General features: G+C 44.7%; 2 protein-coding genes across 2 annotated transcripts in view; one reads left to right on the forward strand and one right to left on the reverse strand.

The window, feature by feature from the left end:
• Nucleotides 1-12,515, reverse strand: part of LOC139814922 (sodium channel protein Nach) — a 364,065-nt gene that overhangs the window by 303,675 nt on the left and 47,875 nt on the right. The window lies entirely within an intron of this gene.
• Nucleotides 1,454-4,954, forward strand: LOC139814817 (uncharacterized). Its single transcript, XM_071781318.1, has 2 exons — nucleotides 1,454-1,630; nucleotides 4,196-4,954. The coding sequence occupies exons 1-2, from the start codon at nucleotides 1,454-1,456 to the stop codon at nucleotides 4,952-4,954; spliced, it is 936 nt and encodes a 311-aa protein (XP_071637419.1).

Raw genomic sequence — 12,515 nt, forward strand, 5'->3', positions numbered from 1 at the left:
GAGACCTTGCAGTTGTAGTCTAACCACATGGGGACCGAATCAATCCGTGACAAAGACATGGCCCACACGAAATCTTTGTCTATGGCAATCTCTTTCGCATGATTGCACGCATCGATAGCCTGTACAATCAAATCGACGGGAAGCAATGCCATACTTGTTACGGGTTTCTTGTAATACGGCCGAATGTCCCGTGAAGTTTCATCGAAACGCCGTCTCTTACGAGGACGTGGACGAGATTCGTTACTGTTTTCTGATGAATTGCTGGTTTCTGATGAATCCATGGTTTCAATATCACTAGACTCCCCATTTGTCCCTTGAGCGAATTGATAAATAATACCGACAGTGTCGTGCAAAGTATCTTTCCCGGAGCCCGTGTCAACGAAACGATCAAAATTGTCAAACGCTACGTGAGTGTTTCGTCCATTAACCGCGTCAATGCCGGCTGGTACCACTTTATTGTGTTTGTGCGCTGTGTATGTCATTTCGGTCTCTATCTCTTCTGCTAAATTGTAGCCTATCGTGTGACCGTATCTATTGAGTATTGTAAGAACTTTTCTTGAACTTGTAATTGACTTCATGGCCAATCCAAGGGCGAGATGTTTCGATGGTTTTACTCTACCTTTTGTTATTATGTAAATTATATCGCTGCACAAAGACCTTATCTTTACGAAATCTTCATCCGAATTTTTACGACGAATATCTGGCCCTTGAATGAGGTTGCACATGAAGTCAAACAATTTCTCGGGAATTTGGCATTCTCCACGAATGACGTCGTCTACGGTCAGATTGTCAGGCAGCCTTTTGCTTCTAAGAGATGTGACACAATTTCTCAATTCGTAAGCTACATCTTCAAATATATTTTTGTCTTTCGTGTCTAAAATCGCGGCTTTACTAGCTAATCGGGAAATGTCGACGTCACGCATGTAGACAATTTTCTTTTGATGCGGTTCGGTTGATACCTCTACTGTGATACGGTCACCGAAAGTACTTATAATCTTACTTTCTAAATTGTCAGCACGGTAATTCTGGAAGTCCTCGACGCGTACTTTGGTTCCTCCAAACTCCAATAATAAGGCCTTGTATCGCGAAAGTAAGTCAGCGAGATACATGATTCGGTTTTTTTCGATGATTTCCGCGGTTATGAGCGCAGAAAGAGAGTCGAATGCTGTCTTATGCAGCTCTCTATTTTCGTGCCAGTTACCGAGCTCAGAGCGCTTCTCGGTTTGCCGCTTCATCTGTACCTGATATGAGGTAAAGCAGATTGCGTGATATGCTACGGTTTCGTTGTTCTCTAATTTCGCGAGTACCCGAGTATCATTGAAAGTTTTCGCCGTTTTCTTTATCGCATCTACGATTGTTTCTGACTGCGGAAATAAAACGTAAACCCGTCGCCTACCAATTCTCTTTTCTATGTTGCCGCAAAAAAAACATGCCGATTTTTTGTTTGATGTAGATGACGATTCTCTTGGTGGAAGTACTTGCTCAGATGAATGATGTTGAGTCTGTGCCAATCCTGATGCATTGTTATCTGAAATATCTGATACCGATGGTTCACTCGATGCCGTTGGATCAAAAGTCGTTGATATCGCAGCAGGCGCCTCTTTTGCTGATTTTAATGGAGTTGATGCGAGTAGCGGCTAATGGAGCAAATATTTTTTGTAAATGCCCGGGAAAAAAAATATTATATATAATATTATATATTTATATATAATTATATAATTATATGTGAACATATATAATGATATTATATAATCATATATGGAGACAAAATTCATAATATAATCATATATAATTATATATATTTATATATAATTATATATAATCTTTTTTTCTCGGGTGTTTATTTCATCAGTCATTGAAATGACAAAGATCTTTAAACACGAAAACAGTAATCAACAGAAACGAGGAGGTCGTATTATCAGTATAATCGTGATGCAGCTTTAGAATATCTCAATACCTTCTTCAAATCCTCAGACAGTGAAGTAAGAGAATGATCGTTCAGGAAATCGCTCGATTGTTCAATATAATTGTCCGAATTTTTCTCCTTTCCAACGTCAGAGGTACGTAACTGCACGTCAACAGTAGACGTACTTGGCTGTTCCTGCAAAGTAGATTTAATCAATTAAAAAATAATCGAGGCAAAACCAATTTTTAAGCATGAATTACTTTTCTCGATTTTTTTCAAGTAATTTCGAGTAAAAAATTCAAGTAATATTCTTTTCTAAATTCAAATTAATTGCAAAGAACGCTGTTTGGTATACGTACAAGGTCATTTGACGCGGTATGTGCGCTTTGCCGATCGGGAGCCAATGGGAGTTTTGGTGCCTGTGAATATGCATCATGCTGAGTCCGGGAAATTTCATGTTATCCTCATTTTGAACAAGAAATTTTACTTACAGTTTGTGTTTTGCAGAAATTGTCGAATTCCGTCTTGTACTTCTGCTTCAAAACTGCAATTTTTTTGTAGCACGATAAATGGTAGCCGTAATTTTGTACCGACTCTATTGTCAGCTGAATGCCACCGTATTTAAAATTTTTTTTGCGACGAAACAGTAACAATAAAAAGCACTTTTTGAAAGATACATTGTTAAATGCAAGCACTGCTCCACCAGTACCGCACAGAAAACACAAGTCCATTTTTCAAAAACAACAATTTAACTCGTAAAATGTTTAACTTGAAAAATGTTAACGTCTGCTGTCAACCTAGTTAAACACTATTGACGCATGCGTACACTGAGGGAAAAATTTTGTTGAATCAATAAAACAATTTTGCTTGGCAACATACACAGTAAAAAATAAAATATTAATCGTAACATTTTTCAAATGTCCCAGAAAGTTCACTCTAAATTTTATGTTAAAATAACTCATTCATCGTGTGTTACTTGTTGACAAATTAGAAATGTTAATTTATTGACACTATATTTTACATTTATATGTGTTCTTTTAACTTTAAGTATAATGTAAAAATAACTTGTACAAAATGTCGATATAACACTTTGCTTCGTCTGATTTAATGTAACTCTTACGAAATGTATATTATACATTTTATTTTGAGTTATATTAACACATTTTAGTAAATTTGATTATTTTATATGTCAAAGTTTACGATTATTTGAAAATTTACTTTAACTTTTGTTTATGTTAAAATAACTTTAAGACGTGTTGATTTTTTGAAATAATTATGTTAAAAAAACTCAAAATAATATTCAATTTCTAAATGACATACATAAAGTGTTAGTTATCACGTTGAAAAAAATATAACACATGAAAATGTTACGAAAATAATAACATAGCTGTTGTATGTTAATTTTACATTGAAATAATAGTCAAATCTTGGTAACACAAGAAAATTTTAACATTTGGACGCACGATTTTTTACTGTGTACAATCTTCCGGTTTTATTAAATCAACAAAATTTTTTTTGAAAAAAGTAATTATTTCTCTCAGTGTACACAAAGTAACCTCTGTGTCTCTCCGCGGTCAGTCAATCAGCAAGTGAGCCCGTATTGCGAGCTCGCGCAGGCGAGACCGGGTCATTCAAATGCTGGCAACCATCAGTTGCGGCAGCTTTTACGCAGGCAACCATATTCCATCGTGTAGAGAAAAAATTTAGCTTCAATTTGTGTAAAAATTGTCGCGATACACGATGAACGTTGATAATTAACGAAAAAGGATTTTTTTGCACTTGGCTGCCAGGAGGTTGCGGCAGACTGAGAGGTGGCAACCCATTTTTTTCGAGTTCTTTAGATCACTCTCTTTCAGATGATGCTTCATTTACTTCGCAAACAAATGAACGAAGTTGTCTAAAAAAATTTGATTAAAACAGCTTTAATTGAGGGTAGTTGCGGCAAGATTTTGCTAGGCACACCGGCCGCGATGTATGACCTGATATGTAATCTTCCATTAAAATCGCATTTTGATAAAATAACAGATAAACGTATAAATCACGCGGCCGGATCCTAGACTATTTTGACTAACGTTACGAACCCAAAATCATTGGAGTCCCAACGTTCGAAGCGACAAGTTCGCCAGTGAAAAAGTATAACTCTCTCATCTGACTTTTCGATTAGTGTGTGTGTGTGTCAGCCGATATTACGGAGAAATAAGAACAATGGCTAGTCACAAAGAAGACGCTAATAATTCTGAGAAGCGGATGTTCACTCGCGATATTCCTGATAAAGAGATTCCCGATTAGGGACGTGACTTCGAGGGAAAAAACGAGCAATTACATATGCTGCTATCGACAACATATGGACTCAACAGCTCCTATACGAAGAGAATTCATGTGGGTTTGCAAGCAACATCCGAGGCAGTTTTCGTGCCGCTGGTCAAATTAACCGGCAACTGTGCGGACGGCGTTTATTTCGACAAGAAATCGTGGCAGCAGTTTCAAGAAAACATGGGACTCGTGAGCGAATATTTAAATGGAGAAAGCAAATTGAAGCCGAATTCTATCTCCATTAACAATATCTCCGTCAATTTTACTTCGGCCTACAGAGCAAGATCCATATTCCTGGCGTACAAGGAAAACGAGAAAGATACTTCTACCAGGACGGATCAACGAACAGACGAGGAAAATTGTCCACCGACGAAGAAACGAAAAACATGCGCTGTGGCAATTGTGATGCAGAAGCCTACATTTCTCGGACTGAAAAATATTGCGAAATGTATCGATGCACATTTATTACATTTAAAATCAGTGGCCGATAATGTTAATAATTGCGCGCGTTATCTTATTAAGGAAATAGAGTTAAATCTTCCTAAAAGTTATATAGATGAGGATATTGTGAAATTAACTCTCAGAGGAAATTACAATGACATCGAGCGTAATGTACGTACGCAAATAACCGATTTAACTTTCCTCGATATGTATTTTAATATAGTATTTTTAGAACTTATTTTGCTGCGCTTTATCGAAATCCGTCATATAATTTTGTCGAATCGCGGATTGTAAATTTTATAACATTATTGTTTAAACAATTTATCTACAGCCTTACTTTATAAGCAACTAAATTGTATTTTTTCCTATGAAGAAGAATTTGTAGTAATAAACATTTTTTTTGTAACTTATACTTTTTTCTATTTTTCTTCAATCCTCACGTTCTCCGCAACAAATTTCTTTTCTCTTATTTTTTTCAGAATTGGTCAAAATCTACCTCGTAAATTCGAATGCGCTCAATAATAAAAACTTTTATTTAAAACGAAATAATTTTGTCCCGTCACGTACGAACTTGTCCGTTCCTGATTTACAACATCGTTTTCGCAGGAAATAAGTATTACATGGGCAAATCTTAGAAACCAGGCGTATTTGATTATTTCGAAAACTCTTTGTCCAGACCCAAGTCCTAAAAAGAACACTGTCATAAATCATAAAAACCCTTCGATTCAAAAAAGAGTTGGATTGTGTCACGTCTCGATACAAGCCTGGCCGTTTCTGTCCAGTCCCAAGTCCTAAAAAGAACACGTTCATAAATCATAAAAACCCTTTGATACAAAAAAAGAGTTAAATTGCGTCACGTCTCGATACAAGCCTGGCCGTTTCTGTCCAGTCCCAAGTTTTAAAAAGAACACGTTCATAAATCATAAAAACCCTTTGATACAAAAAAAAAAGTTGGATTGCGTCACGTCTCGATACAAGCCTGGCCGTTTCTGTCCAGACCCAAGTCCTAAAAGAACACGGACATAAATCATAAAAACCCTTCGATACAAAAAAGGGTTCGATTGCGTCACGTCTCGATACGAGCCTGTCCGTTCTTGTTTTACTCACTCATTTCTCCAGGAAATAAGACTCACGTATTTGATTATTTTGTAAACTCTTTTTCCAGACTCAAGTCCTAAAAACACGGTCATAAATCGTGAAAACTATTCTCTAAAAACGACATATGCGCGTCACGTCACAAAGCGAACCTGTCCGTTCTTGTTTCCCCTCCCCTCGAGGCAAAACGCTCTTAAAAATTCCACTTTCCGTTTTCGGCATCTTAGCATCATATCCTTTTTTGAGCTTAGCGTCGTCTACCACGTGCTCCCGCCAAAATGGCGCTGGCCGGCTCTTCCGCTATTTTTCCGCGTGACTTCAGCGTCGTCCACCACGTGCAGGCCCAAAAAGACGCTGGAGCCTTTAGGCGGGAGAGCCAATCAGACGCTGGGTAGGTATGAGGTATCCAATAAAAATGCGCCATTTAGTTACTATTTAGAATCCGACATTTTTGTTTTGTAGTCGTCCACCACGTGCAGACCCAAAAAAAAGTCACTAGACACTAGACACCCTAGGCGGGAGAGCCAATCAGACGCTGGGTAGGTATGGGGTATCCAATCAAAACGCTCTATTTGAATCCGCCATTTTTGACTCGTAGTCTTCCACCACGTGCAGTCCCCAAAAAAGTCACTAGACACTAGGCACCTCAGGGAGGGGAGGACTAATCAGACGCTGGGTAGGTATGGGGTATCCAATCAAATCGCTCCATTTTACCCCCACTCCTCACGCGGCAGCCAATCAGAGCGCTCCGAGGTCACGTGGGGAGACCGTCTGGCCACGTTTCTGGCGCCGGAGGGGTCGGTGGAGAGGGTTTGTTTTGACGCCCCATACCTACCCACTTACTACTCCCAATTGTTTCGGCAGCAGGTAGACGGCACAACGATTAGATAAAAGAGCGACACTTGTAAATTAAGTTTAACTGTCCAAATTTAATATTTACAATATATACAGTTCAATAAAGATTACTTTTTCTACAAAGAAACTGATTTTAGGAGCAAGCGAAATACACAGAGGCTACCGCGCGGATCAGCGAATTTGCAAAAAGAATCGCGCGCTATCCGGTCCGGCTTTTATACCAAAAAGGTTCGAGAACCTTCGAGGGATCAGGAAGGGGACGCACTATTGTCTCAGCAAAACGTCGAGAAATTTTTGCTTCCAAAATCGCCGTTGTTTGTTATTTCACGAGTGACTGAGTTTTAATCCAAAGTACTCGTGATAATCACGTCGGTTGGTTCGCTAAGTTTAAACGCGTCGCCGCGATAGGTGGAGAGCGGTGCCGCACATAATGCGCGCCGCTCGTCTCATTGGGCGCGCGAGGCCAAGTGACGCTACCTATTGTCACGCCGAATTACGACTTGGTACAGCGTTTACAATGCGGTTCCGTAACATTCCGCCCGCCCCATTAATGATCTAACGAAATTAAGTCCGATGTCGCGTGTACTAGCGACGCGAGTAAATGATCGGCGCTACTATTTATGCGAATAAATGTGAGATGTAAACATGAGTGCAGTCAATCAAGTGAAGGGACCGAAGCATTATTATCGTGAATGAACGTAATAATTCGCAAACTTTATTAAATAGTTGAATAGTCAGTACGTGAGGTGTGCTCCCTAAGTTGTCGAGCTGTGGCGAACGTAAGTATGCACCCGAAAAAAGGTAAACGCACGCGGAAGTTAATGGTATGTACGACGAGTTTGTGAATCAATTGTTAATGCAATAAGCCTTTAAGTTTTAAAAGAAGCTAAAGAGATAGAATGTCCGCATATCACGCGTGAGGGTCATCGTCAGGGCACGGAAGGAGGACGAGCTTTGTCACGAGCTGAGTGAATTCCGACGAGGCTGTCTTGACAGTGACGACTCGAGTTAACCCATCGTCGCCAGATGAATTTTGGTAATCCTTGCCAAAAGCCATTTGGTTGGCGGCGTGGCTTTACTGCGGATTAGACACAGGCGCCCGACGGTGACCTCCTGATTGACCTTCTACCACTTTGGCCGCTGGGTGAAGGTATGTATGTACTCCTTTGACCACCGATCCCAAAAATGGTCTCTCATGTATTGCAATAATTGCTAACAGGTCAAGTAAGTGCTCTTTGCTTCTAGGAGAGACGGCTCTGGAACAGCAACAACAGCGGAACCTACAAGAAAGTGGCCAGGAGCTAATGCGGTGATATCATCAGGGTCGTTCGACAATGCTTGAATGGACCGGGAGTTCAAGCATGCCTCTATTTGAGCTAAGAGCATGGACAGCTCTTTGAAGGTAAGTGTCGACTCCCCCAACACTCTTCGCAGGTGGTGTTTCACGGATTTCACCGCTGTCTCCCAAACTCCGCCAAAGTGCGGAGCCGATGGTGGATTAAAGCGCCACTGGACACGGTCTGAAGCCACAGAGGAGCAAATGCGGTGAGGAGCAAATGCCTCGACACTGCTGGCTTTGAAGAGGGCCCTGAGCTGAGAATCAGCGTCTACAAAGTTAGTGCCGCAGTCGGAGTACACCACTTGGCAAAGACCTCGTCGGGAGACAAAGCGCTTGAAAGCAGCAATGAAGCCCTCAGCCGTGTAATCTAAGACGACGTCCAAGTACACTGCCTTTGTGCTTAAGCACACAAAGATGATGAGAAACGCTTTGTACGCTTTGTGTCCACGCCCCTTTGATGTACGCATCATGACAGGGCCCGCGTAGTCCACTCCGGTGTGTTGGAACGGTCGTGAAGAAGTGACCCGTGGTTGCGGAAGGTCACCCATGAGCTGGTTCGGTGATGCCGCCCGCCATCGCACACACGGAAGGCAGCGATGGATATACCGCTTTACTGCTGCACGCCCCTCCAGAATTTTCGTCTAAGAGCACTTAGCGTGAGTTTCACGCCATCGTAGAGCACTCTCTTATGATAGGCCTCTATGATTAGCTTGGTGAGGCGCGAGGCAGCTGGCAAGATGATCGGATGCCTCTCGTCATAGGCCAGAAGTGCAGGCTTGAGACGCCCCCTCCCACTCGCAGGACGCCTTGCGGGTCGACAAAAAGATGCAGTTTGGCGAGAGATGTCCGATGCTTCAGCGGCTTTTGGTTGGTACCGTCCGCTAATTCCTCTTTGTAGTTTGCAGTTTTAACCTTGCGGATCCAGACCAATAATGCTGTGTCAAGCTCGTCTGCCGTCAGAGTCCAGCCAGCTCGGATCGTCCCCTCTTGTGGTTTCTCTTGGTCAGCCGGGCATCGTGCCTGGAGAGCCCGTCAACACCAGGCGGTAATACGCAGCAGCTTTTCTAGCGATGAGTATCGCAGCAACAGTTCAAGCTCGGCTTCCGCTGTAGGTCCAGCCGCCACATGGATCGTGCGTTGCTCGGGCATTGCGTCAGCGCTCGGGGGCTTGACCGATGCCGGCCGCGGACCGGCTGTGGTAGTAAGCCATGGAGGTCCTCTCCACCACAATTAGTAGTCCACCAGTTGTCTCGGGGCCAGACCACGGGAAGCACAGTCAGCAAGATTGTCCTTTTTTGCCACGTGGTGCTATCGCGCGGATGGAAGTGTCGTCTGGATATTCGTCACGCGGTTGGCCACGAAAGTTTTCCACCGCCCTGGGTGAGACCTAATCCAGGCGAGAACAACCTCGGAGTCGGACCATAAGTGAGCTGGAACCGTGAGCTGAAAAACAGTAAGCGTGTGTTTGGTGAGTTTCGTTAAGAGATCCGCGGCGCAGAGTTCTAATCTGGCTAAGGAGATTTTCTTTATCGGTGCGACCTTTGTCTTCGCGCACACCAGAGTAGTGACAATGCCCTCCTCTGTTTCAGCACGCAGGTGGAACACCGCCACATACGCCTACTCGGAGGCGTTCGCGAATCCGTGTAGCTCGAGCAAGCTCACGGGCAGTCCGTGTTTCACCCAACGTGGAATCCGCATCCTCGTGGCATCCTCGGCGGGCATTGGAGTATCCCAATCGATCCCCTGCATTTATGCAGCCTAGATGAACAACTTATTGTTAGTCCGGATCACTACCGGAGCGAGCCAGCCTAATGGGTCGAACAGCTGTGCCGTAAGTGATACTGTTCATTTGGCTTGCGGCGTCTCCTTCGCTTTAATGATGAATGAGAAGTCATCTCTACCAGGATTCCAGTGAACTCTGAGGATTGGGACTCCTGGAATTGCCAAGGTCGCTGGGCATCCTGAAGTCGGTCGTCGGGTGGAATGCCTTGTAACAGAGCCGCGTCATTAGCAGCTTATTTTTTCAGCGGGAAGCCGCCCGCCTTGCAAATGTTTATCAACTCGTCTCGTTTTTCGATTGCCTTAGCGAGTGTGGAGGCACCCGAGGCGACGTCGTCGACGTATCTGCTACGGCTACGCCGAAGTGTCTATCGGGAACCGAGCTTTCTCATCTTCGGCAAGCTGATCTAGCGTACGGACAGCGAGGAACGGAGCACACGCCAATCCGTAAGTAATCGTGTTTAGTATGTATTTTAGGATAGTCATCTGAGGATTGTAACGCCACACAATCCGTTGTAGATCACGGTCCTCCGGGTGTACCAGGATCTGACGGTTTGACGATGTCGGTGACAAAGTAAAGTGACGTAAAGATACCACCGCCAGGGGAGGAGTATGTCTGATAGAGCCGACAGTAGGTTGGGTCCTACCAGCAGATGATCGTGCAACGACGCTCCCGAGGGCAATGAAGAGGAGCCGTTGAACACAATCCGAAGTGTGGTGGTGGTACTCGCTGCCTTTACGCCATGATGTGGGAGCTAGCATACCCTACGAGGAGCACCCTTGTATTTCTCAACGGGTATCATGTGTTGAAGTAATTCGTAGTCCTGCATGAATTGAACATATTGCTGTCGCAGTTCGACATCACGCTGGAATCGTGCCTCCATCCGGAACAGTGAGCGTACGGCATTGTGACGCGTCCCCGAGAGGTCTGGCAGGGAACTTCTCAGAGGCAACCGCACGGTGTACCTGCCGTCGGAGGAACGAGAGTGAGTGTTAAGGAACAAGTCCTCGCAGGCCTGTTCATCTGGAGTGAGGGGGGCCGCGGCTCGCGGCAGCTCCTCCTGCTCCCAGAAGGAGGAGCTGCCGGGTTCTCGAGGGCCACCCTTACGGACACCCTCCTGCAGTATGGTAAAGAAGACTTCCGCACCGAGCAACAGCTCAATGGGCTCGTTTGAAGCATACTCCGGATCGGCCAAAGTCAAGCCCGTCAGATGGGCCCACGGATTCGCCTTGACCTTCGTCGCTCCCGTATACGCCGTCAGACGAGGCAGAATAAGCGCGTGTACTGAAATCTGGGTATTCCTTGTTGACGGTAAGATCGCGACATTTAAGGCCCCACGCGAAACACCGGTCTGTTGCCCGCCGATGCCGAATACTCTGACTGTTGTAACCACGCGTTTTAGTCGAAAGCGTTGAGCGAGCGACTCGGATACGAACGATGCTTCGGAGCCCTGGTCCACCAACGCGCGCACGGAATTGAGCGCACCAAACCAGTCGGCTACCCGAACTCGTGCTGTCGCGAGAATAATAGTCTGTCCCGAGGTTGACAGAGGTTGTGCCGCATGTGACGTCGTGGCGGGAAATGTCTCCTTGACAGTTTGGTTCGCATCGTGCAGGGACGAGTGATGCTTCTCTCCGCAAACTGAACAGGTACGCTTTGAAGGGCAATCGGCCACTCGGTGTTTGCCGGACAATTTATACACAAGTTGTTGGCTTCGACAAATTGTTTTCGCTCGTTTGCAGATTTCGCTTTGTAGGTCGCGCACACCATAATAAAGTGATTGCCGTGACAAAAGAGACAGGAGCTTTTACTCTTAGGTCGTTCTTTATTTCCCGCATGATGTGCGCGCGCAGTTCGCGAAGTGGTATCTGACTTGGTCGCGTTGCTCTTACTCTTAACTCCCTGAACGGCCTCCAAGGTATGCAGACGGCGTTCGAGAAATTGCTTAAGCGACGTGTAATTCGGAGGAACTGAGGTATCGTTTAACAAATTCTCCCATTCGCACCGCGACCGAGCATCCAGCATTTCTACCGCGAGAAACACGAACAAATCTTCGGAGCTCGTGATAGGTCGACCGATCCCTTCGAGCGCTCCGACCGTACTAGTCACTCGGTGGTATAATTTACGTAGATCTGTAGCTGACTCACCCTTCATCTTCATAAATGACGTAAACGTGGAGTAGACCGACCTCACCAGCAGCCGCTTGTTTTCGTAGAATTCCTGCAGTGCCAACCACCGAATGCCGCTCGACCAAAGTTCTCCGCGGTGGTAGGAATGTTCTTGACCAATTGCTCCGCTTCTCCTTTCAGACACGCCTTCAGGTAATAAAGCCTTTCCACGTCGATGACGGCTGCATCGCGACCGATGAGGGACACAAAGAGATCTCGGAATGAGAACCAATCCTCGTACTTCCCGGTGAAGCTCAGCAGCTGGATACGTGGTAATGTCGTCTTGGAATTGGCGGTGTCCCCTGGTGTGGGCTTGTGTTCCTTCGCTCCGGGTAAGGTTTCCTCCACTTCGAGCAGCATCGATCTCTGGTACACATAAACGTTTTCGGCTTGCTCGAAAAGGTCTTCTTTCAGGTAAGTGTGTTCAGTGAGGTTCTTTCCGTAATCTTTGAGGAGGATCTCGTGATTGCGTTCGAACTTCTCCCACTTGGTGTCGAGGACCTTGAGAGGTAAAGCAATGAGCGCTCGAGTAATTTTAGCTGCTCCCGCTTTCTTTAGGTTATCATACGTGCGGGTCATGCGCGCGTACAATTCATGTTGCGCCGCAATTAACTGCTC

Source organism: Temnothorax longispinosus, chromosome 6 (assembly GCF_030848805.1).
Source record: "Temnothorax longispinosus isolate EJ_2023e chromosome 6, Tlon_JGU_v1, whole genome shotgun sequence".
Lineage (NCBI taxonomy): Eukaryota > Metazoa > Arthropoda > Insecta > Hymenoptera > Formicidae > Temnothorax > Temnothorax longispinosus.